The sequence below is a fragment of the Lolium rigidum genome, chromosome 4 (assembly GCF_022539505.1).
Source record: "Lolium rigidum isolate FL_2022 chromosome 4, APGP_CSIRO_Lrig_0.1, whole genome shotgun sequence".
In the NCBI taxonomy this organism is placed as follows: domain Eukaryota; kingdom Viridiplantae; phylum Streptophyta; class Magnoliopsida; order Poales; family Poaceae; genus Lolium; species Lolium rigidum.
The window spans coordinates 182,923,299-182,948,001 of NC_061511.1; the positions used below are offsets into that span (position 1 = coordinate 182,923,299).

The following is a 24,703-nucleotide window of genomic DNA, read 5'->3' on the forward strand; positions in this document are numbered from 1 at the left end:
AGTATTCAAACAAATTAAACCCTAAAAGTTACGGATTAGGCATTTTAATTCGTGTGATGTTTGTGCTGGCCCTTTTTGAGTGAGGTCAATTTGGTAGTGCTGTGCTTGTTAATACCTATCTTGTGGCACTGGTCCCACTTGCAAAAGCTTCCTAGTTTTTGCTTGCTAAATAAATTAAAAACTGACCAGAGAGCTCTTCTCTGATTTTTAGTTCAAAATCTATACATGATCTTGAATCAAATCCAAAGGCTACGAGTAGGTATACTGATAGGGTATTTCTGTGCCAAAGGATTTAATTTTTAGGGTTATATATTAGGCCTGGTGGATTTATATCTGAAACAGGATACCTTATTAGTATTTTATTTTTGTAAATTCTTTTACAAATCAGAAAAATACAAATCCAGTGGGGTTAGTTCACAAATGTTCCTAGCTTTCCAGTGGTGTGTTTGGTTTTTGTAGGAGATGCTCTGATTAGCACTTGTTTTAAGTTTTGGAACACTCGGTCTCTGTTTTGATTGATTTGTTTAGGCCAGTAGAAATTTCATTTGCATATGATTCTTGTGCGGGTGTGTTTTGCATGTCAATAGCTTTACGTAGATATGCTGCATGCATTTTTGTGACTTCCGAAACATTTAGGTCATTTAAATGGTGCATAAGTCAATTCTGGAATTGCAAAAATCATATCTTTTGTTTTAAAAATCGTAAATGGGTGAAACCACTTTCAGTAGCTTGCATTTGTCAACCTCTACATACTGTGATTTTATCAAATTTTTGTGTGCATTATTCTGGAGATATTTTGTTGATTGGTATGGTGTGTTTCTTTTATTTTTGCGACGATAGATTCGAACGCCGCCGGAGACGAAGGAGGAGGTGACCTTGGGGGATTTGAAGAGGAGGACCAGGGACACTTTGCTGAACAAGGCAAGCCACCTCTTGATGCACCTCTGATCCTATATATCTTATGCTTGCATTATTTCAGATTTTATAAAGTGCATGTCTTCTTATTTTCATTTCGGTGGTTAGTGCCACCCGGAGATTTATTAATCCACCATTAGGGTGCAGCCCTCGTTGATACCTACTGAACACCTATCTATTAGTGATATGGTGCTTATCACCTTGTCATCCTTGTCGCCATTTTTTCGAAGAAGAAATTGGACTATAGGTTGGGAGCCCTGGAAAGATGGATGCGAAAAAGGTTTTTCTGAAAAGAAGTTTTTCGAAAACCTTGGAATGGGGTAGCCCTACCCAAGTGAGAGTTTATGGAAGAAAAAGATGTTATTGGAAAGAAGTTTTGCTGGAGGCAAGTGAAGAAATTTTGTTTTCGAAAAACTTTGGTGACTAAGTACCTGAACCGGACCTAGCCAGTACAACCACATTACCCTTTAGTGGGACGGGGCGTAGTTTAGTAGTTTGTCTCGCCTTAGTTTGGGTCCTGCAAATGTAAGGGGTAGTCCGAGCATGGACACCTATCGACCGTGGCCTTCCCGACGAACTGGGAACGCCTTTCCATTGCGTATCGATGGCAGGGGTACAACCTATGAGCTCCCATTGAATAATGCTTCGCAGCTTGGTCGCGGCATTCGGAGGGTCGAGCTGGTCGGGGAATTTGCTACTCCTGGGTAAACGACCCTCGGACTGCGGTGTTGGGAGGTACAACTCTAGGCGGCATGTCTTGGGCTAAGGCGAGCAGGCGAAAAACTACGATCGAGTATTTGTCGTGGCATATGTTATTATGCAGGGATGATGCCCACACGATAAATATTCGGATCTTGTGGGGAAAGTGTACAACCTCTGCAGAGTGTAAAACTATTCGAATAGCCGTGTCCGCGGTTACGGACGTGGGAATGGAAGCTGCTTGGCATTAAAGAGTTTTTGGTTTCTAAAAGTGTTTTCTCAAATATTGTTTCGGGAAGTTTATACCGATGGGCCGGTGAAAAAATACCTGCGAGGTACGGTGGAAAGTTGGAAAGGAAATGGCCATATGAGATGGCTGAAAATTAAATTGGGTCACCCTTACCTATTAGTCTGCAAATGAAATGGTTTACCAAAAAGTTTTCAACAAAGTTATGAAAAGGTCTTATTCTCGAGAGGAACCACCTCTCGCTCCTTGTCGCCCTAGTTAGTGCCTGTTCCTTGCTACTGCCATATTGCATATCCTTTATTTCCCTCTAAGGTGGTTTGCGAGTACATTCAAAAGTACTCACTGGCATTGTTGTCCTGGTTATCTACTTGACCAGACTTTGAAGAAGAGTACTTCGACGAAGAAGAGTACGACGCCGAAGACACGAACTAGGACGCTCTCCCGGTCAGCCGCCTGTAGGGTAAAGGCCTGACTTGGGTTCCACCGCTTTTGGAGTCAAGTTGTTTCCGCTGCTGTTTGGTGAACTACGGCCTTGATGGCCTATGATGTAAGACTTCGTATTACTTAAATTCGGTACTGTAATGGATGATGTAATCTGGTATCAGTTCGGTTATGTATTCACGATGGAATGATCTTGGGATCGTGAAATTGTATGCATAACAGGAGTTCTGGACTGGTAAGTCCGGGGCCCCACAATACTCTTGGGTCTTTCTCCTCAAGTCTAAGGATGAGACCCATAGAGGGTTCATCATCTTTTCCAAGAAGGCTCAACGTATGTATGAATCTGAGATCAAGGCAATAAGGACCGACAATGACACCGAGTTCAAGAACTACACTATGCAAGAGTTTGTTGATGATGAGGGCATCAAGCATGACTTTTCAGCTCCGTACACCCCTCAACAAAATGGTGTTGTTGAAAGGAAGAATCGGACTATTATTGAGATGTCAAGAACTATGTTGAGTGAATTCAATTCACCCCATAATTTTTGGGGAGAAGCCATATCTACAGTTGTTCACTACTCCAACCGGCTCTTCCTTCATCCTCTACATAACAAAACTCCATGCGAGCTTCTCATAGGTAACAAGCCTAATGTCATGTACATTCGTGTCTTTGGATGCAAATGTCTTGTTAAGAACAATAAAGGGAAGCTTGGTAAATTTGAAACTAGAACTATTGAGGGCATATTTGTTGGATATGCGGAGAACTCTCACGCCTATAGATACTACAACAAGTCCACTGGGGATATTGAAGTATCTTGTGACGTGGTGTTCTTGGAGGATAATGGCTCTCAAGTGGAGCAAGTTGTTCCATGTGCTGCAGGTGATGATGATCCTTCTATTGCCATCAAGCTTATGGGCACTGGACACATCCGGCCCACAGAAGTCCATACTGATGATCAAAGTGATGGAATCGAAGTATCAAGCTCAGCCCAAGTCGAGCCTAGCTCAACTCAAGCTGAACCATCAAGTGCAGCTCCAGACTTATCTTCTACTCAAGATGAGCCACATTCCGAAGAACAAGAAGAAAACCCTCAACCCACTGAGCAAGACCATGATGATGATCAATAAACATCCACAACTCATGTTCAAGCTCAAGTTGTCCCTCATGATCGAGTACTAGCAAGAGATGAATTTGTTGATCATGAAGGAACCATTCGGAAGATCAAGGCTGCTACAAGGGCAAGTGACATGAAAGTAGATCAAGTCCTTGGTAGCATCTCAAAAGGAGTGGTAACTCGTAGACACCATGCATTACTTACCACTTATTGTCAACACCATGCTTTTGTGTCTAGTTTTGAGCCACTCAAGGTACATGAAGCCTTGGTTGACCCGGATTGGGTAATTGCCATGCAAGAAGAATTGGAGTGTTTCACTCGTAATGAAGTATGGTCTCTAGTTGACGGACCCAAGGATCATCGCATCAATGTTATTGGGACCAAATGGGTATTCAAGAACAAGCAAGATGAGAATGGCATTGTTATAAGAAATAAAGCAAGGTTAATGGTGCAAGGGTTTTCCCAAATAGAAGGTATGGACTTTGAGGATACCTTTGCATCGGTAGCCCGTCTTGAAGCTATTCGCCTTTTGCTTGCATTTGCATCCTTTCACAATTTCAAATTATATCAAATGGATGTAAACAGTGCATTTTTGAATGGTCCCCTAAAAGAAACTGCATATGTAGCTCAACCCCCGGGTTTCGAAGACCCACGCCGACCCAACCATGTGTATTTACTCCATAAGACACTCTACGGTCTCAAGCAAGCTCCACGTGCTTGGTATGAGTTCCTTAGGGATTTCTTACTACATGATGGGTTTTGCATGGGTACGTTCGATTCCACCCTTTTCACCAAACGAGTTAAAGGGGGTGGCTTATTTATATGTCAAATATATATTGATGATATTATATTTGGTGGAACTAACCCCAATCATAACAAAGCTTTTGAGCTATTGATGACTAGGCAATTTGAGATGTCCATGATGGGAGAGTTGAAGTTCTTCCTAGGCTTCCAAGTAAGGCAACTTGCACAAGGCACCTGTCGAGGGTACTCCTCGGCAATGCCCTCCGTTTGGGGCTTAGGGTAGATGGAATCCTGTAGGCTGACATGAGACATCGGTTATCAAACAAGCGGGGAAAGCGATTTACCCAGGTTCGGGGCCCTCGATGAGGTAAAACCCTTACGTCCTGCATGTATGATCTTGATTATGAAAATATCGGGTTACAATGGGTGCCGAAGGTTTCAGCTATGATCTCGTTGAGAGACTAAGTTCTGCAGGGACCTAGCTCTAGACTTATGGTGGCTATGATTATTAAGATTGCGTGTGTCCTCGGCAACCTCTCTCCTGGCCCTTATATTGGGAGCCAGGTCTCGAGAGATCTGTCCGGGTACGACTAGGTTACAAAGAGTCCTAGTTCTAAACCTTCCTTGTAGTCTTCGTCTCCTTGTCTTTTTCCTCAAGAATCCCTCTTCGGAACCGATGTAGTGGACCACCTGGCTATCGAGTGTCTTCATGGGCCCCTGGTTGGGCCGCAAGAGGTAATGCAACAACAGTTACCCGAAGGGTAATGCCCACGTCAGTAGCCCCCGAGTGTAGGGATGTGTGCTCGTTTTCAATGTGCTCATAAGGAGAGCCATTTGATGGCGGTCAAACGGATTCTAAGATACCTTGTTCTTACTCCTACTCTCGGGCTGTGGTATCCAAAGGGGTCAACCTTTGAACTCATTGGCTATTCGGATTCCGATTGGGCCGGTGATAAGGTTGACTGGAAGTCTACCTCCGGGGCTTGCCAATTTATTGGCCGATCATTGCTGAGTTGGTCATCCAAGAAACAAAACTCCACCGCTCTATCCACCGCCGAAGCCGAATACATATCCGCGACATCTTGTTGCACTCAGTTGTTATGGATGAAGCAAACCTTGAAATACTATGGTGTGTCTCTTGGTACGGTGCCTCTTCTATGTGACAACGAAAGTGCAATAAAGATCACCAATAACCCGGTTCAACACTGTCACACCAAACACATTGACATTCGCCATCACTTCCTGCGTGACCATGTCTCCAATGGGGACATTGATCTCACTCATGTGGGAACAACATACCAATTGGCGGATATTTTCACTAAGCCTTTGGATGAAGCCCGGTTTGTAAACTTGAGAGGAGAACTTGGTATTCTTGATCCTAAACACTTGGATTGAATAACTTCTTGCACTATATTCTTGCATTTATCTTGCTATCTAGCCTAGAGGTGCAACACATATGGGGATAGTCATCTTACCATGCCTTGGTATGCTGCATACCTATGTGTGCAACATAAATAGACCCAGTGTCATTATATGGATCCAAGCATGTCTCTTCGAGGTCTCATGACATTTGCACTTTCACATAGGGGGAGTAATCCCCCGCCCCTCATTAAGCCTCAATTGCTAATCGATTTGACTATATAAGGCTAAATGATCTTATTGCAAAAACTATTTCAAAATATTTATGATTCTTGATATATTTCGAATCATGCCCATTGTTGCTATTTACATCTTGTTTGAATTTCACTCCAATGGGTATGCCTAGAAAACCTTGTGTTTCCTACCCCATGTCTATGCTCATCTCATCATAACATTGATACGTCTCCAACGTATCGATAATTTCTTATGTTCCATGCCACATTATTGATGATATCTACATGTTTTATGCATACTTTATGTCGTATTTATGCATTTTCCGGCACTAACCTATTAACGAGATGCCGAAGAGCCGATTGCTGTTTTCTCGCTGTTTTTGGTTTCAGAAATCCTAGTAAGGAAATATTCTCGGAATTGGACGAAATCAACGCCCAGGGGCCTATTTTTCCACGAAGCTTCCAGAAGATCGGAGGACTTACGAAGTGGGGCCACGAGGTGGCCAGACACCAGGGCGGCGCGGCCTGGGCCTTGGCCGCGCCGGCCTGCTGTGTGGGGCCCCCGTGACTCTCCCGACTCCGCCCTTCCGCCTACTTAAAGCCTCCGTCGCGAAACCCCCAGTACCGAGAGCCACGATACGGAAAACCTTCCAGAGACGCCGCCGCCGCCAATCCCATCTCGGGGGATTCAGGAGATCGCCTCCGGCACCCTGCCGGAGAGGGGAATCATCTCCCGGAGGACTCTTCACCGCCATGGTCGCCTCCGGAGTGATGAGTGAGTAGTTCACCCCTGGACTATGGGTCCATAGCAGTAGCTAGATGGTCGTCTTCTCCTTATGTGCTTCATTGTCGGATCTTGTGAGCTGCCTAACATGATCAAGATCATCTATCTGTAATGCTATATGTTGTGTTTGTTGGGATCCAATGGATAGAGAATACTATGTTATGTTGATTATCAATCTATTACTTATGTGTTGTTTATGATCTTGCATGCTCTCCGTTATTAGTAGAGGCTCTGGCCAAGTTTTTACTCTGAACTCCAAGAGGGAGTATTTATGCTCGATAGTGGGTTCATGCCTCCATTAAATCTGGGACAGTGACGTGAAAGTTCTAAGGTTGTGGATGTGCTTGTTGCCACTAGGGATAAAACATTGATGCTATGTCCGACGATGTAGTTATTGATTACATTACGCACCATACTTAATGCAATTGTCCGTTGTTTGCAACTTAATACCGGAAGGGGTTCGGATGATAACCTCGAAGGTGGACTTTTTAGGCATAGATGCATGCTGGATAGCGGTCTATGTACTTTGTCGTAATGCCCAATTAAATTTCACTATACTCATCATATCATGTATGTGCATGGTCATGCCCTCTCTATTTGTCAATTGCCCAACCGTAATTTGTTCACCCAACATGCTATTTATCTTATGGGAGAGACACCTCTAGTGAACTGTGGACCCCGGTCCTATTCTTTACATCGAATACAATCTATCGCAATACTTGTTCTCATCGTTTTCACGCAAACAATCATCATCCACACTATACATCTAATCCTTTGTTACGAGCAAGCTCGGTGAGATTGACAACCTCACCGTTACGTTGGGGCAAAGTACTTTGGTTGTGTTGTGCAGGTTCCACGTTGGCGCCGGAATCCCCGGTGTTGCGCCGCACTACATCCCGCCGCCATCAACCTTCGACGTGCTTCTTGGCTCCTCCTGGTTCGATAAACCTTGGTTTCTTTCTGAGGGAAAACTTGCTACTGTACGCATCACACCTTCCTCTTTGGGTTCCCAACGGACGTGTCGATTGCACGCATCAAACATCTATCTATATATATATACGTGTCATCTTCTGAGCATACACACACAATTGCACAAAGAATAGGGGCAAAAGGAGACAAAAAGAGGCAAAGCAGCACTTGGCCGGTCACTGGTCCGGTCGGACCGGCCTCCGCGCCGGGCCATCCGGTCACTGGCCCGGTCAACCGGGCGGCGCGCCGGTCGTGCGTCTAATTAAGTGGGGAGGAGGTTACCCCTTGGGGGTCTTCTTCCTCACTTCCCCCCTCCACCATAGACTCCATGAGCGTCGCCTCCTTCATCCCACCCTCTCCCTAGAGCTTTCCCACCACTAGAATCCTCTCAAACTTCACCTCACCATAGATGGGGGACATTGGATCATCTCCACCAAGGGATTTGGTCCCTATCAAGTCACCTTTGGAGATCTTGAGGATTTGGCCCTCAAGCCTTCTCTTGCTGTGCTCTTTGTTTCTTTGAGCAAGGAGGACCATGTCTTCGGGTAAATCCCTTTTCCATTGCATCTCATTCTCGTTTTCCTCACACATTGCACATTTTTTTAGGAAATTTGAGAAAATTTAGGGTTCGGGTTAGGGTTTGTAAGTCCTCATGCCATTAGAGTGTCTCACACCACTATGCACATGTTCCACTCTACAATGTTATAGTATATGTTCAAGTTTATGAGTTTTTGCATGATTTTGTGGTTGAAATTCTGGGCAAACTCTAACAAATCGACAGCACTCGACCCCAGGCCCGATCAACCGGCCCTCACACCGGCCGTTCCGGCTCGTAGCCCGGTCGACCGGATGACAGACCGGCCTGTCCGGTCTCTCGTCCGGTTGGACCGAACCATACGCCGGGTAGCCCAGTCTTTCGCATAATTCGTCAAAACACTTGAACATATGCTATACTCTTTGGCCTCCCCATATCTGATGACATGTACACTTATCCCATTGCTATCCTCGCTCTATTTTCTCATTCACGGGTAATTCAAGTGATGATAGCCGTGGTACTGCTTCCAAGAGAGGTAGGCCTGTGAGGCCTCCAGGCTGCCGCACTAGCTCTCGCATGACCAGTAAAGCAGCTCAGGGAAGTGTTCCAGGTAGTTCAACTGGGGTCGAAGCAAGTCAGTTGCCAAGAGAAAGAAAGAAAAACGTGCAGCTGAATATGATGATCTTATTGAGAGATTGCCAACATTCAACGTTGGCACATCGCATGTTGCTGATTGGAGAAGACTCAGGGAGGAGAATCCTTATCGGTTTGAGGAACGGACTTACCTTCATGGAGATAGGCTGTTCTGGACCAACACCCAACTGGCCATGTGGGATGATTACAAGTTGTAGACTTGAGTTTCGCAGAAGTAGAAAGCAAGTAGATCTCGAAGGTTTCAGTCGAAAATGTGCTCGACTGCTAAAAACTAGGAATGAGTTGACAATAAGATTGATCCTTTCTTTGTCCTTCGACTCCCCCTTTTATAAGAGGCGGAGCCGAAGGTTTCGCAGAAGTAGAGGGCAAGTAGAAATTTATCTTTCTGCACACGACACATAAAATGCCGGTTTGTGGTGAAACGACTTTCCAAGCACCTATAATGTCGAGATGTGCACGTTAATTTTTTATTTAAAATTTTCAATATTTTAAAATGTGTTTACAAGTTATTTCAAAAGCCAAAAGCATATGCTAGAGGTACCAAAACGCCTTGTCATTCTTTACGATTTTAAGTCCCCCGCGATTCACGCCGAGGGTCGACGCCCTGACCCGAATCCAACTTGGCTGCTGGCCCTCGTCCTCGTGGTATCGTGGTAGACTTCCAGCGAAAACAACAGCTTCTTCCCGACACCACGCGCTTTGCAGGTGGCAGAAATCCGAAAGCCCGACCACCACCACAGCTCCTCCGTCCTCCCTCCCACCCCCGGCCAGCCAGCCAGCGTCCCGCCGTACCCGTCCCCGTCCACCGGCGGGCGCCCCACCGTCCGCCCCCGCGAGCCAACAGTCAAGCAGCCGCTGGATCCGCCCCCGCCCGCCCGGAACCGAATCGGGGAGAGGAGATCGAAGCTCGAGGAGGCCATGGTGAAGGAGACGGGCTACTACGACGTGCTCGGGGTGGACCCGACCGCCTCCGAGTCCGAGATCAAGAAGGCCTATTACATCAAGGTACCCCCCGCCCGCACAGCTCCTCCTCCTCCAGCCTGCTTGCTTTGCTGCTGTTTTTTTGTACGTACATCTGATTCCTGCTGCTGCTCCTGGTCGCGTGTGCTGCAGGCGAGGCAGGTCCATCCGGACAAGAACCCGAATGACCCGCAGGCCGCGGGGAAGTTCCAGGTAAACTGCTTTGCCATGGCTTTGCTCCTTGTGTGTACTGTACGCCGTACGGGTGTACCTACCCTTTTGTCCAGCTCACATCTCCTGTGCTGCTGTACCAAATAACTCGAGCACTCATCCGGTAGTGTAGAATCCTCGATTCTATCCGATTAGAGGCGTACTGTTGGCGTCAAGAGGCAAATACTTTGGATAATGCCAACTGCGCCCCAATTGGGTTTTGTGAGCAGGTGTTTGTTTGGCTAGTCTGTTGGTGTCAATGGTGTTTTCCCTTCCTTGCTGATCAATAGCTGTTAAGTGTTACCCTTGAGGACACATTTTCATTGTGTTAAGGATATAATCAAAGTATGCTATTGCGAGAAACAATGTTAAATGGCACTTTTGATTTACCTCCTGACATATATCTTTAACGAATCAGTAACTTTACCTGTAGTTTTTATGTACCTTACTACCAGGAAATAGTAAACCTTGTGACAACACTGATAAACCATTTTGTAACATGTTGCTTTGTCCTTTGAGGCCTGTGATTTTGTAAAAGAGAAGAACATTGCCGAACACTTGTCACTTAAGTGCGAATCACCATCTGTCACTACCTGTGTTTTTGTCATTTCACTAAAAACAGAGATTCCAGAAATATATGCACCTTCACAAATCATAAGCCGTGCCTGGTCACATAACAAATGTTTTGACACCTTGTACCTGTCATATACTGTGGATCGATGTGAAAGAATCTACTACCAAGCTTCAGTCGACTCAACCGTGTGAACTGCCCAAGAAGATAAAGCTTGGTAATATAGCTCAGGACATAGTCTACACTCTACACTCTTCGGTAACAAACCTTCATGGGTCGCATCTTCATCAGCTACTCGTACATCTCTCATGCATGAAAGAGTTGAATGTTAGTTGTCAGATGTGACTATGTGAGTCTCGTCTCCTTGGACAGCTGCCTGAGCAGGTTCCTCATTTTAAGGAAATCATACACTTAGAGCAACTGAACCTGCAGTCATCAGTACGGACTTTGCTCTTACTAGTATTGCTATATTCAGCTGAAAGATCTAGCTAAGCCGTTGGAACCTGAATAGACAGATTAACCATTTCAAGAACTAAGTTGGTGTAAGCCAGCAAGCAGGGTTGGCTGTAATCTCTTTTTAATTAGGGTCTGTTTGGTTTTGAGCCAACGCATGCCTTACCACAAAATTGGCACGCCCACGACTTTCGGTGTCTGTTTGGATGGGCACCAATATTTTGGCTCGCCCGGCCCAGCCCAGCCCATGCATGCCTGCGCATTTTTCGCCAACAGTTTGGCGATCTGAGGGCGCTGAAATCCTTTACCAAATATTGGCAGCCAATGCTCTTTTTGTGATTCTCTGATAAATTTCCTTCCGGATTTATTTGCCCACCGTAAACTAAAAAAGGGAAAGTAAAACAGAACCTGTCCTGTGTGGTTTCTTGTTCCTGCGTTGCCTCTCTCGTATCTCCAAATCCATCGAAAATTGTCTTTGGCTTCCGAGCTCCAGTGCTCCTTTTATATAAAAAAAATTAGAAGTCATATTTACCATTTAAAAAAAATTCTGAAAAAAATTTCTAGATGTAGTGAATGATGTATACTACAAGCGTGCAAAATGGCAATGCAAAATTCTTATATTCTAGTTTGGAGTTTTGAAAATATCCATTGTTCACTATACTCAGAATCTCAGATCCACACTTGTCATTTTTGTGTAGCTCAAAATACAAAGTTTTTCAAGTTGAAATTTTGCACGTTTGTTAGATACATCATTGACTACATCCAGATTTTTTTTAAAAAACTTGTAAATAGGATTTTTTTTTGTAGAGGGAGCACTGGAGCTCAGAAACCCGTTCTAGAAATCCATGGCAAACTATGGTGGATCTTGCCTTCTACCAACAAAATGGAATCCAGATACTTACTGGTGGGCATAGCTTATGTTTTCCCCTTCTTTGAAGCTTTGTATAGATCTATTTTTTTAAACCCTGGTATGCCCTTTGTTGCCTTAACCAAGTAAATTAGCTGCAACCAAACAGATCGTTTTGCCAAAAAATTGGTAGGTTGTGTTGGCTGCAATTCAAACAATCAGAGCTCCCCAAATTTCTGGCTATGCCCTTGCGTTGGCCAAGCCAAAAATTTGGCACGGCTGGTTTGGGCCCCAACCAAACATACCTTTAATGACTGCGAGGCTACGATGTGATACACTAGTAATATGCTGCATGATATTTTATATTCTTATTAAAGAATTGTTCTCATGATGGACTACTGTACTTAGCTGCAAATACATACTGATAGAAACGTTGATACATAATTAATGAATCTGTTGAACATCGTTACTCCATAGCTGCGATAGTATTATAATTATTTATCATGCTAGTTTTGAAATGTGAACTGATGCTATTGACTACATCAGAAAGAATAGTATGATGTGTGAATAACTTTCTTCTGTATAAGACTATCGTTTGCTCAGAAAAATTCTTATTGCAGGAACTAGGGGAGGCATACCAAGTACTTAGTGACCCCGCGCAGCGCCAAACTTATAATGCCCATGGGAAATCTGGCATCTCAACGTATGTCTGCCTTTCATAACTAAATTATCTAGCAGTTACAAAATATACTCAAAACTTAAGGGATGTGGGCTTGCCAGTTGCCACTTGCGGCAAAGAAGCATGCATACTGTTAGTTGGACCTGTTGTAGAGAACCAGAGGCAAATAATCTTGTACCATCCAAAAGATGCAAGTTACAACTGAACTTCTGAGAATCATATTCTAACTAGCTTGCTTGTCGACATTCTACAGGGAAGGAATAATTGATCCAGCAGCAATTTTTGCGATGCTATTCGGTAGTGAGCTTTTTGAGGATTATATTGGTCAATTGGCAATGGCATCAATGGCTTCACTTGATAATTTTGGGGATGATGAAAATATCGACACAAAAAAGTTGGCAGAAAAAATGCAGGTTTGCTCTTTTAGTATGTTTTGTATAGATAATTTCCATGATCATTCATTATGCGCCAACTCTATGACCACTAGTTCTGTTGTTGGCCACCTTTCCATCCATATTTATTGCATTTCATACTCTTTTCTATTTCTACCCCTGTTCTGCTGAATGGTAAACTGCAACTGCAGGATGTTCACCTTTCCATCCATATTTATTGCATTGCATACTCTTTTCTATTTCCACCCTTATTCTGCTGAATGGTAAACTGAAACTGCAGGATGTCCAAAAGGAAAGAGAAGAAAAACTTGCAGAGATACTTAAAAACCGGCTGCACCTTTATGTTCAAGGAAATAAAGAGGAATTTGTTCGGCTTGCTGAGGCCGAGGTGTCCAGACTTAGTGACGCAGGTTTGCTCCCTTCCGCCTTCAACTCTGGATCCTTTTCCTTTACTCCCCTTCCTGCCCTACCTGTTTCTGTAAAAATTTAGCAGCAGTTGGTATGTTCGAAGGAGCTGTAATTTTGTAACCTCTCATATGTGCTAACTAAAAATAATATTTTAATGAATCTCATTATTATTTCCATCTGGTCCAAAGCAAAGGATGCACATACCTATATGTAACACCCCATCTTTAGACTATCCCCATAAGTCTTTCCAGCGCACCCCATGGAACTTCCTAGGAGGGCACCCATCCCAAATTGTTCCTAACCGAGAGGTTCGTCAGAGACGAGCTAAAAAGATGCATTTTCTTTGTATGAGTAGCCTATCAATCCTTTTAAGCCTCTTGGGCAGGATGTCACACTATACTCCATAGTCCTAATATTTTCCCTCTTTCTGAAGTATATGAAAATTTAATACTTAGTCTAAGCCGTATTTGCCAAAGCTATTTGTAAATATTCAATGCTTGCGCTTTATTATAAATTGTTGTTTCTGTTCTCCCATATCCATATGCTCTCTGTTGGGTATGCCCTTGATATCTGTAATCTGAAGTTTCTCTCGCTGTTGTTCCCATTTGCGTTGTCCTGCAGCATATGGGCTTGTTATGTTGAACACTATTGGCTATGTATATTCGAGACAAGCTGCAAAAGAACTTGGAAAGAAAGCAATATATCTGGGGGTTCCTTTTGTAGCTGAATGGTTCAGAGACAAAGGCCATTTTATCAAATCCCAAGTAACAGCTGCAGCAGGTAAAGTATCCCATCAACATTTTGTGTGTTGTTTTAATTGGTGTATCTCGAAAGCATATGATGCAGCTTTGGGCATCGTCCATGTTCATGCTAGTATAATGTTGGTAATAAAATCTGGTTATCTTGTGGTTCTGCAGGTGCAATAGCTCTTATGCAGCTGCAAGAAGACTTGAAGAAGCAGCTGGGTGCTGAGGGCCATACCACAGAGGAAGAACTTGAAATGTACATGGAGAACCACAAAAAAGTTATGGTTGATTCCTTGTGGAAGCTTAATGTTGCTGACATAGAAGCCACTATATCACATGTCTGCCAGATGGTCTGTCCTAGCTTACCTGTCACCTTTCATGCATGCTTATGTCCCTTGTATTCTTGAGAATTAGAAAAAAAGATAACCGATGTAGCGTACTAGGAGTGATTTGTGACATGTGTCAATATTAGGTGCTTCAAGATCCTAATGCCAGGAAGGAAGACCTGCGTCTTCGTGCCAAAGGACTGAAAACTTTAGGGAAAATTTTCCAGGTATTGCTCGTTCATTTGTTCTATTCACGTGTTGATAATGTCGTAACATTTCTATTACTGAGTTTTATTTCTTCTCCATATAGGGGGTTAAGGTCAATACTGTTGAGGGTGAAACGTCTCAAATGAAGAATATAGATAACATGAATGACAATGCCGGTGGCTCCCCTGATTCGTCACCAAAACAGGAGTCTGTATTTAATCCTGTCCCTAACCCTCCTCTTACTCAGGTAGTTGCCCCTACATTTCAACATATATGCAATTCCTCAAAATTGTTGTTCTTTTTCCCATTGTAAACACATTATCATGACTCTGTGGAGTTGTATTGAAACTTGGGCCAGAGTTATTTTTCTTTTCAAAACTAACTTGGGCCACAGTTAATATCGTGCAAACTCTTTCTGACCGATTTATTTATTTTGTTGTGCTAGAGTCCATATGTGGAGGCTCCCCAGTTCGGCGGAACCTACTGTTCGTTCAACTTCCCGATGCCGACGGCTCCACCTGGAGCGCAGAGGGATCCGATGCCTTGATAGTTGACACCAGATTTCTTGTGCTGCCAATTATTTCTGTGTAATATTGCTCGTGCATGGTGCGTCATTTGTGCCTGTTGTAGTAGAGTAAACGGGGGAGTCGGTCAGATAAACGGTTGTGTAGCAGCCGTGTATTTGTTTGTGTACAGTTTTGTTGACGCTGCTGTTTACAGCAGCAGTAGGTCACAATTGTTGTACATGATTTGGTGTTGTTTTTCCTGAGTTGAGGTATCTTCGTAACACTGGGGTTTACAGGTTCACGCTTCTGTTGCTGCTGCGGATGAAGTGCATCGCGTGATGATGATGCACAGTCCAGCTGTATCAAGAGTTCGAGATCCTGTTAAGGGCCTCTTTGGTTCGAAATAGTTTCATAGGAATTTTTGAATGATAGTACCTCATAGTTATTTGATACAGTATTTTTATGTGGAAACTGTTTGGTTTGTAGGATTGAGAACCATAGGAAATTATTCCATAGTCTATTCTACATGCAGCTGTGAAAGGAAAGTCCATTGAGCCCAACTCCATGAAAATTTCCTTTTTATTTCATTGACAACTAGGGCATAGGTCTCATGTTTGGAAAAATTATTGTGTTTTTTCCTATGCTGCAACTGGACAACATCTAGACTTCATGTGTGTTCCAAGTCCTGAGTTTTGACGTCAAAGGAAATGCAGGAACGTAAAAGAATGCAGGACTGCAAAGGTTATCCATGCTTGATCTTGCAAGATTGGAAACATAGTAACTCATGAGTCATGACTTGCAGGAGATTCTTGTCATGTTAAATTGAAAAGGAGGACAGAAGTATCTAGCGAGTAGTACTCTCCGTTATTCAAAACTCAAATTCTTTGCACCCAGGTGATCCAAGAGCTTAGCCTCATCCTTAATGATTCAAAACAAGATGATTGAGGACGGAATTTATTGATGACAACTCATGCATTACGTCTTCCATATTGTCGAGTGGTAAGCATGCTCCTGTAATATATGGCTGTTCTTCTATTGCATTGCACAACATCATCTTCAACCACTTTCTAAGATAGACTACACCTATACCTGCCCACTCATGAGTGCGGACGGAAGGAAATCCAAGCCAACTCTTAACCATATCCCAAAGCCTCTTATATAGAGGCATCGAGAGAAGAGACCATCATCCCTTAAGTTTGCTTGCAAAGCCGACAAAGCCCACAATTGTTTCAACCCCTTCTCTCAAGATGATCCGCCATTGAGACTACACTCAATGAAAATTTTACATTGGTTAAAGTCCTAAAGAAACTGTTTGAATCAAAGAGTCACTTAGTACATGAATGCCAGGAAATTCTCACAAAAACAGGTGGATAAACACACTGTAAACACAATCAGTGGACAGATACCTGTACTTCGCAATCCAGCGATGCATTCTGCCTGGATAACGATAATGACGCAGTTTTGCAGTTCCAAATCCATCACCTGGATTGGATTGCTTCCTGGACAAACTCCTCGTGTGGAAAAAAAGCCATATCGATCTGGCCTCTTCTTCGTCTAATCTTCTTCGATTACGCGACAAGAATTAACAGACACTTTCGCGTGGCGGCCAAATTACTTTGTGCTAGTAGAGCAGCAGCATCGATTAGTCAGCCAGCTCCACCCTTCTCCTTCCTACTCCCGCGATCCATCAGCCACAGCCGGAGATTCTTGCTCGCCCGGTCGCCGCCGATGGCGTCGCAGGACGGCGGGTGGGGCGACGGCGGCGACTCGCTCTTCGAGGGCATGGTCCTCTTCGCCCCCTCCCTCTCCGCCGACCCCGCCGAGGCACCCGAGCCCCCTAAGCCGCCCACCCCTCGCCCCGCCGCCGCCGCCGCCGCCGACGCTGACGCCGACACCAGCGCGGCGTCGCAGCCTCTGGACGAGGACCTCTTCTCCGATCTCACCCTCCTCGCCCCCCAGCCTCCGCTAGACCAGGACCAGCGGCCCCAAGCCCAGGATCAGAGCCACCGCCCCGCCTCGCCGGTCTCGCCTGCCCCCGCCGCTGCCCTCTCCCGGCAGCCGTCCTCCTCGGCGCTCCGCAAGAAGAAGCGCGCCGTGCGCATCGGGTACGGCCGCTCGCCGCAATCCGCCCCAGCTCTGCCGCCTACTGCAGCACTCCCTACCACCACCACCACCACCGCTGCTACTGTAATTCCTACTGCCAGCAGTAGCGGCAGCCTCCCCGTCCCGGATGCTTCGCCGCACGACGCCGCTCCCCCCATCCCCAGCCAGCACCCTGACCATCATCATGCAGACAATGGCGACGAGCAACTTGCATCTGTGCTGGATCCGGAGGTCAGTTCTTCGGATGCGAAAGAAGAAGATGTTGGCGAGAAGGAGGCTGGGGCTGCAGCAGCGGGGATCGAGGAGAGGCTGGCTCTTCTCAGATCTCGGATGTCCGGCAAGCTCAACGCAATCCAGCAGAGAGCCGCCGCCGTCGCGGCCAAGAGGAGGCAGCTGGCAGGCAGGCAGCGGAAGGTCGCTGAGGACGTCGCGTCCGCGGCGTCCAAGCACAAGGATCTGGAGAGGGAGCTGGAGGAGGCGTGCGAGGCCGAGGACTTTGAGAGGGCCGAGAGGATCAGCGATTCCCTTGCCGCTCTGGAGACGGACAAGGATCGATTGTTGACGGCGCTGCGTGATGCGGAGCTTGTTTATGATTCTGTGGACTTGGAGCTGCAGGATGTGCTCGAGTCCCGCATTGCCATGGAGGAGGAAGCTGCTGCCCTTCTGGAGCAGTTTGTAAAGGTAATTCAGCTGTGCACTTTCATAAATGTCGATGAGAGATGCACTTCCTTGAATTCTGGCACCCTAGTAAATAACCATTGCTTCGAAGTAGATAGGAGTACAAAGTTTCATTTCATCAACCGTAGTATTTGTAAAGAACTACTCAAGCATGTATCCACACCAAGTAAGTACTGGTGCTTATGCTTGTTATTGCATAGCATAAGCTAGGACTACTACAGTGCTATTTGATACTAACTTTTAGGAGCATGATGTAACAAGGGTCTTCATTTTTCAGGTACAACATTTCATTTGGTGACATCATAATACATGCATAGTGTTGTTGCCACTGTCTCTATTATTGAAATTTCAATCACGATTCATTGCCATGATCTTAAAAAAATGGTTTGTGACCTTTGAGAGCAAAATAATCCACCATTATAAGCATCTAAAAAGTACTGAAAGGTTCAAACAACTAGATAGTCATGAAAGAGAAGGATGATTTGAAGTTTTATGCTGACCCAAATGATGAAGTTGAGCAGTTCTATACAATGATAGTTGAATATCTACAGTAATCCATGCTGCAAGAGCTTTTAGCAACAGGAGCCACTGCTTCATGGATTCACACTACAATGATAGTCTGTCACTAGTTTCTGTTCTTCTAGTTGTTCATTAACATTCAAGCTCTATCTTTCTTAGGATGCCACTGACCATGCTGATTCGGTAAGCAAGCAAGCCGAAGAAATGTCGTCGAAAGAAATAGAAGAGTGGCAGACATCAATGGAGATACTCCAAATAAAGAAGCTAGAGATGGAGGTTGAAACAGAATTGGTTTTATCAGCACGTTCAGGGCTGGAAGGTTCAGTAGAGCATTTGATTGAAGATGACAAGAGAGAAAAGGACATGCTAAGTAAGAAAGGAGATACACTCACAGTGGAATTAGCTGAGCTCCTGGAGTTGGTGAGGCTGAAAGAAGCAGAGATAGCTGAAAACAATGCTAGGATCCAGGAGGTTCAAGAAAGGATCAGTGCAGTAATCTCCAGATTTCATGGCTCCCAGTCAGATATTGACATGAAGATCAATTCCTTGCAGGAAGCCCAAAATAAAATCGATCAAGATACTGAAGCACTTGTCTTAAAAAAGAACGAAATCGATAACTTCGTCTCTTCAACAGAACAGAAAGACTCAGACTTGCGGGAAATCATCAATGCTTGTTCTTCTGAAGCAAAAGCTTGTCAGCAATCAGTCGAAATCAGAAGAAAGCTTGCATCATCGATCTTAAAGTCAAGACAGGATAGAATTGGGTTATTAAAAAGGGAAGAGGAAATTTCCCAAGACATCCAAATGCTCAGGCAACAAACAACTGATGCAAGAACTAGTCTTCAGGTACAACATCTATTCTTCCGTTTGTTTCCTTTTGCTAATAAACACATTGGATGCCAAAGTTATTTTTGCGTACCGATATATTTTCTCGGTGCTAAAGATCCTCATTCTAAATATAACTTAATTGATGGGTCTGCAGGGGATCTCTTCAAGGAGAGCAGGCATACAGCAAGAGATGGCTACATTTAAGCAGAAGCTGAGCTTCATGGACAAAAGGGGTCCTGAATTAGAGGCCGAAAAGAAGGTTGCTGCTGCTGCAAGGAACTTCAAGGAAGCTGGAAGGATAGCTGCAGAGGCGAAAGCACTGTATTCTGAAAAGGAAGAGCTGCATGCTAAATTGGAGAAAGCTGGTACTGATCTAGAGATAATAGAGAAGGATATCACAGCAACCACTGACAAGATACAGGAATGTGAAGGGCTTATTGTGCTCAAAGAACAAGAGTCAGCCATGACAAGTTACAAAAGACTCCGGCTGGACTCCTCTGCTGCTAGAGCAGAGTTGACTGCTGCAACTGAAACAGATGACAAAGAAGAAGTAGAGATATTACGCAAGGAAGCTGAAGCTGCAGAATCTAAAGCGCTGGAACTCAAAACAATGTATAACCTCCAACCAGATGGCGATGAATATACATTTCAGCCTGTAGTTCCTATAGCGTTCATAACAAATTCAACATGGCAGCAGTTGGCAGAAATGGCATCTTCTTTTGGCCTCTCTCCTGAGGAGTGAATTGGATAGTGGACCTGCAGACATGACTGCTTGGTACACTCGGTAAAGTTTTGCCCGATAGCTGTACCTCCTCCCAAATATCCCTTCCCCATTTTTCCTCTACACTAGTTGCATCTGGGATCTACTCCAAACTGGAGTAGTGTAAATTGAGTGTATAACATCTGTTTTTCATACTCTGAACTCTGAGGATTTTTCTTCCTCCCTCATTTTTGTGTACATCAAGACTGTAATTCTTTTGTTGGTCTGGTTTTGGTTGATTTACAACAACAGGTTATCAGTCAGAATGTAATCAGAAATAACATATCCTTGAATAAAGCTTCTTCTGCTTTGCCACCATTCAATCTTGCATACATTGGAGGGTGCATATTATCACAAATGAATCACTTGATATAGTTACTGTTTGGCAAGTTTTTTTTGGTAAAGCTGTACCACTCCTAAGGTGTGAACTTTTGTATTGTACTATCTTGATTCTTGACCAAGCACTGGAGGGTGGAAGCTGTGAACCAGCCTACTTGTTTGGGGTCTACTGCCTACTCTCTACCTGCCGAACAGAATCACCAAAAGGGCATGACCTACCAATATCCCTTTCTGCTTGTTCTGCTTCTACTGCATATATAAGTTGATGAGTAAAATTGCAGGAGCACTTCGAGTTTGAGAGAATGGCTTCCAAGGGCAAGGTGTGTGTTACTGGGGCCTCTGGCTTTGTTGCTTCTTGGCTTGTCAAAAGACTTCTCGAGTCTGGTTATAATGTTCTAGGGACAGTCAGAGACCCAGGTCCATCTCCTCTCACTCTAATGATCCACTTGTACTCCTCTTGTTGCTGCTAATGATGGAATCTGTTCTAATTGCTTCTTGTTGATGTACAATTTTGTAAAGTGATGTAGTGAGTTGACATATATTTCTAATTGGATAGGCAATCAGAAGAAGGTAGCACACCTCTGGAACTTAGCAGGGGCCAAGGAAAGGCTGCAGCTTGTCAGAGCTGACCTCTTGGAAGAAGGGAGCTTCGATGATGCTGTGATGGCCTGTGAGGGTGTCTTCCACACTGCATCACCTATCATCACCAAATCTGATACCAAGGTATGCTGTAAATGGTCACTTCACTGTCTGTCGTATTTTCTCTGTTGGACGATAAATATCTCCTGTGGTGATTGGTGTTAATTGACATGTGATGCCACTTCAATTACAGGAAGAAATGCTTGATTCTGCAATAAACGGCACTCTAAACGTGCTGAGATCGTGCAAGAAGAATCCTTTTCTCAAAAGGGTTGTTCTCACGTCATCATCGTCAACCGTGAGGCTGAGGGATGAAGCTGAATTCCCACCCAACGTGTTGCTGGATGAAACATCATGGAGCTCCGTGGAGTTCTGTGAAAGTATCCAGGTAGTGATTCTGGGCGATCAAAATACCAATGCTTTTTTTTTATGCCAATATATATTTCCAGTCATTTATCCGAAGACTGAGTTTGTTTTTCTTCGACCTGCCTGGTAGGTATGGTACGGTGTCGCGAAGATCCTTGCTGAGAAATCAGCTTGGGAGTTTGCCAAGGAGAACAACATCGACCTAGTGGCTGTTCTTCCAACATTCGTGATTGGACCTAATCTCTCGTCTGAATTAGGACCCACTGTTTTAGATGTCCTTGGCTTATTTAAAGGCGAGTCTTAGTATTTCTGCTGGTTTAATTGTATATATAGCATATATGTAGGTCCTAAATGTGAGCGAACGTCATTTTGCAGGAGAGACAGAGAAGTTCACCATGTTTGGAAGGATGGGGTACGTCCACATCGACGACATAGCCAGCTGCCACATCCTGGTCTATGAAACCGCCAATGCTAAAGGGAGGTACATATGCAACTCGGCGGTTCTGAATAGCAACGACCTCGTTGCTTTCCTCGCGAAACGATTCCCATCGTTCCCCATCCCGAAGAGGTCAGTTACCACTCACCACATCAAACATATATCACGCTGTTGCAGTGTTGCTCATGCCTAACTGACCCCAACCTACAACCACCCTTGTTTATGCTTTGACGTTCTAGTTGATTTGATTGATTTGGTTTGGAAATGGGAATTGCGTTTAATTTTTGTGTGCAGTTTACCGAGCATTTACGGGGAGCAGACGTATGGTTACAACACGTCCAAGATTCGGAAGCTGGGTGTCGAGTTCAAAGGGGTGGAGGAGATGTTCGATGACGCGGTGGAGTGGCTCAAAGGTCATGGCTATCTGCTGGAGAGTGCGGAATGATGCGGATGAAAGGATCAATCCCTTCGCTAGAGGAGGATGCAATTTATTTACATGAGAAAAAATGTATCCTCTTACCTGAAGTTTTATTTTACGTATTCTCTTGGCCACTCTCAGAACTGCGAGTGACTGAATGTCAGCATCTACACTCAACAGAACCACATGAGATTATGTGGACACATGAAAGAACGAAAAAGAAATGAAATGTATTCCATCTACATTACATGCTGTGTCAATCACAATACTATAATTTTTGGGCCAATAAAAACGAAACGACATTAAGTAGAACCAAATCATTGCTTTGGTGGTCCAAAGATCAAACTGTGACTTTTCTTTTTATCTGGAACACCTCGCATTCCATTAAATTGTGGTCGCGAAAATAAATTGGAATGGAGCAATGTGTTTTTAGGACATACAAGTACGTAGTATATATCCCTTGGTTTCCAGTCCATAACGGGCCTTCTTCGCCCTCCCGGGCCAGCCCGGCAACCAGACGCTCTCGGCCAACACTGGTTAAATCCAATCACATCGGGTCGATTGTTTTAGGCTTTTAGCGCACTCGCTCCAGGCAGGTCTTCCTCATCTTCTCTTATCCTCCTCTTCCGAGGTTCCACTACACCACACTCCACATTTCCGGATTTTCTGCAACCCGCCTCGATCTGGATCGGCAAGGTGGGTTATATTCTTATCAATCTTGCCTTCTGGTATCTTTGATTGTTGTGCCCAATTTCCACCATCGCTGTAGATTTGGAGGAAACAATAACCATCTGCCGAGTGAGAAAAAGTAACAGCAATGTCTATGCTTCTGTGAATTGGTGCTCTTTATCTGTTGATTGCTTCCCTTTATCTGTGCTCCCGAATCCGGAATGCGTCCTTTTCGTGTCATCAGATCAGCGTGTGCACATGAATCGACTGAACCTCCTTGTTTGATTTGACGTCCTTAGTCACCTGCACTGTTGGTGTTCGACAAATTGCTTTTGTGGCATGTTCCTTAGCTATAAATTGAATGAGTGCACTAGGATTCTGAACCCATTGCCCTAGATATAGTAATATATGTATGGCACCTCATTGCATTTCTATTGTTATGCAGAAAATAGCCCAACAATGGCCAGTGCTGGCGCCGATGCCAAGAGCCTGACGCAGTGGTTGAGGGAGAAAGGGTTTGACGAGGAGACCATCGGGCGCATGTCAAAGCGGTGCAAGAATCTGCCGAATCTTGATGCCAGCGAGGCATCCGGCGTCTGGGACTACCTCCTCAACGATGTCAAGATCGAGCAGCGGAAGCTGCGCTACGTGGTCACCAAGTGCCCCAAGGTGCTCACCTTGTCCGTTGACGGGAAGCTCATCCCCACGGTCCAGTGCCTCAACACGCTGCAGGCCAAGCCAGGGGAGGTCGCGCAGGCCATTATCAAGTTCCCGCCGATACTCTTCCACAGCATGGAGCAGAAGCTCTGCCCTCTCCTTGCCTTCTTCCAGACCCTGGACATCTCCGAGAAGCAGCTCGCCAAGCTCCTCATGGTCAACCCGCGCCTCATCAGCTACAGCATCGAGGGCAAGTTCTCACAGACGGTCGACTTCTTTGTCAGCCTTGGCATTGAAAAGGAGGGCATGATTGGCAAGATTCTGACCAAGGAGCCATACATCCTGGGATACAGTGTCGACAAACGGCTGCGTCCTACTGCCGAGTTCCTCAAGTCGGCAGTTGGGTTGGAGGGTGCAAATCTCCAGAGGGTTATCATGAACTTCCCTGGTATACTGTCGCGAGATGCCAACAAGACTTTACGACCCAATTTCATGTTCCTACAGAGCGCTGGATTCAGCAAGGACCAGATCATGGCATTGGTGGCTGGATACCCTCTTGTTCTCATCAAGAGTATCAAGCGTTGCTTGGAGCCCAGAGTGAAGTTCCTGGTTGAGGAAATGGGGCGGGACAGGGGAGAGGCGGTAGATTACCCCCAGTTCTTTAGCCATGGTCTCAGGAAGAGCCTGGAGTACCGTCACAAGATACTCAAGCAGATGAACTCGAGGTGCAGTCTCAGTGAGATGCTTGACTGTAATCAGAAGAAGTTTGCCATGAAATTTGGTTTGATCGCTGCAGTTTAGGGTCTGGTCGTCTCTTCAGTTACCATGTAGTGTGTTTTATCTTCAGGCCTTTTATCTTCAGGTCATTGTTTTCTTTGTACCTTTGGGCCATATTGGTTGTTGAACATTTTGTACCTTCGTAGCAAAGCATGTGAATTTCCCTTTTGTCACGTTCTACTCAATTTTTTTTTTTTCGAGAAAACGCAAAAAGCCTTTGCGTTTCATTTCATTGAAAAGAAGAAGGAGAACAATGTTTTTTTGAGGTTACAACCCAGGCACAGAAAGGGATCCAAAAATTAATGCACATCCCAGGTGCTCGGCAGGATGGCACGCAGGCCTAAAGCGCCGACCCTGGCCCAAAGATTGGCCTCGTCCCGTATCTTGGCGGTGACGTCGTTGATGGACGGTGCGGCGCCATTGAAGACGCAGTCGTTCCGCTGCTTCCAAACCATCCAGGGTATGAGCAGCGATATCGAGGCCGATCCTTGCGCATGGCCTTGGGCGTCGCACG

At 44.9% G+C, this 24,703-nt stretch overlaps 4 protein-coding genes across 4 annotated transcripts; all 4 read left to right on the forward strand.

Moving 5' to 3' along the window:
- Positions 1–9,524: 9,524 nt before the first annotated feature.
- On the forward strand, positions 9,525–15,281 carry LOC124706523 (chaperone protein dnaJ 10-like). The gene is made up of 10 exons (XM_047238188.1): positions 9,525–9,700; positions 9,809–9,868; positions 12,357–12,439; positions 12,669–12,828; positions 13,088–13,217; positions 13,837–13,995; positions 14,133–14,311; positions 14,434–14,514; positions 14,598–14,741; positions 14,940–15,281. Exons 1-10 carry the CDS (start codon positions 9,614–9,616, stop codon positions 15,039–15,041), a joined length of 1,185 nt encoding a protein of 394 aa, XP_047094144.1. The 5' UTR covers positions 9,525–9,613; the 3' UTR covers positions 15,042–15,281.
- A 1,432-nt stretch (positions 15,282–16,713) lies between these two features.
- On the forward strand, positions 16,714–20,100 carry LOC124706525 (myosin heavy chain, non-muscle-like). The gene is made up of 3 exons (XM_047238189.1): positions 16,714–17,784; positions 18,460–19,146; positions 19,283–20,100. The coding sequence occupies exons 1-3, from the start codon at positions 16,729–16,731 to the stop codon at positions 19,868–19,870; spliced, it is 2,331 nt and encodes a 776-aa protein (XP_047094145.1). The 5' UTR covers positions 16,714–16,728; the 3' UTR covers positions 19,871–20,100.
- Positions 20,101–20,517: 417 nt separating this feature from the next.
- On the forward strand, positions 20,518–22,164 carry LOC124649643 (tetraketide alpha-pyrone reductase 1-like). The gene is made up of 6 exons (XM_047189242.1): positions 20,518–20,644; positions 20,784–20,950; positions 21,060–21,254; positions 21,363–21,525; positions 21,608–21,800; positions 21,963–22,164. The coding sequence occupies exons 1-6, from the start codon at positions 20,530–20,532 to the stop codon at positions 22,111–22,113; spliced, it is 984 nt and encodes a 327-aa protein (XP_047045198.1). The 5' UTR covers positions 20,518–20,529; the 3' UTR covers positions 22,114–22,164.
- Positions 22,165–22,637: 473 nt separating this feature from the next.
- Positions 22,638–24,357, forward strand: LOC124706526 (transcription termination factor MTERF6, chloroplastic/mitochondrial-like). Its single transcript, XM_047238190.1, has 2 exons — positions 22,638–22,782; positions 23,201–24,357. The coding sequence occupies exon 2, from the start codon at positions 23,215–23,217 to the stop codon at positions 24,211–24,213; it is 999 nt and encodes a 332-aa protein (XP_047094146.1). The 5' UTR covers positions 22,638–22,782; positions 23,201–23,214; the 3' UTR covers positions 24,214–24,357.
- Positions 24,358–24,703: the final 346 nt, after the last annotated feature.

Bases quoted from the DNA above. Each gene is read 5' to 3' on its own strand.
- LOC124706523 (XM_047238188.1), top strand. From the start codon at position 9,614: ATGGTGAAGGAGACGGGCTACTACGACGTGCTCGGGGTGGACCCGACC. The intron at 14,515-14,597 runs GTATTGCTCGTT...TTCTCCATATAG, and splicing joins CTTTAGGGAAAATTTTCCAG to GGGGTTAAGGTCAATACTGT. The intron at 14,742-14,939 runs GTAGTTGCCCCT...TTGTTGTGCTAG, and splicing joins CTAACCCTCCTCTTACTCAG to AGTCCATATGTGGAGGCTCC.
- LOC124706525 (XM_047238189.1), top strand. From the start codon at position 16,729: ATGGCGTCGCAGGACGGCGGGTGGGGCGACGGCGGCGACTCGCTCTTC. The intron at 17,785-18,459 runs GTAATTCAGCTG...TATCTTTCTTAG, and splicing joins TTCTGGAGCAGTTTGTAAAG to GATGCCACTGACCATGCTGA. The intron at 19,147-19,282 runs GTACAACATCTA...ATGGGTCTGCAG, and splicing joins ATGCAAGAACTAGTCTTCAG to GGGATCTCTTCAAGGAGAGC.
- LOC124649643 (XM_047189242.1), top strand. From the start codon at position 20,530: ATGGCTTCCAAGGGCAAGGTGTGTGTTACTGGGGCCTCTGGCTTTGTT. The intron at 20,645-20,783 runs GTCCATCTCCTC...CTAATTGGATAG, and splicing joins AGGGACAGTCAGAGACCCAG to GCAATCAGAAGAAGGTAGCA. The intron at 20,951-21,059 runs GTATGCTGTAAA...CTTCAATTACAG, and splicing joins TCACCAAATCTGATACCAAG to GAAGAAATGCTTGATTCTGC.
- LOC124706526 (XM_047238190.1), top strand. From the start codon at position 23,215: ATGGCCAGTGCTGGCGCCGATGCCAAGAGCCTGACGCAGTGGTTGAGG.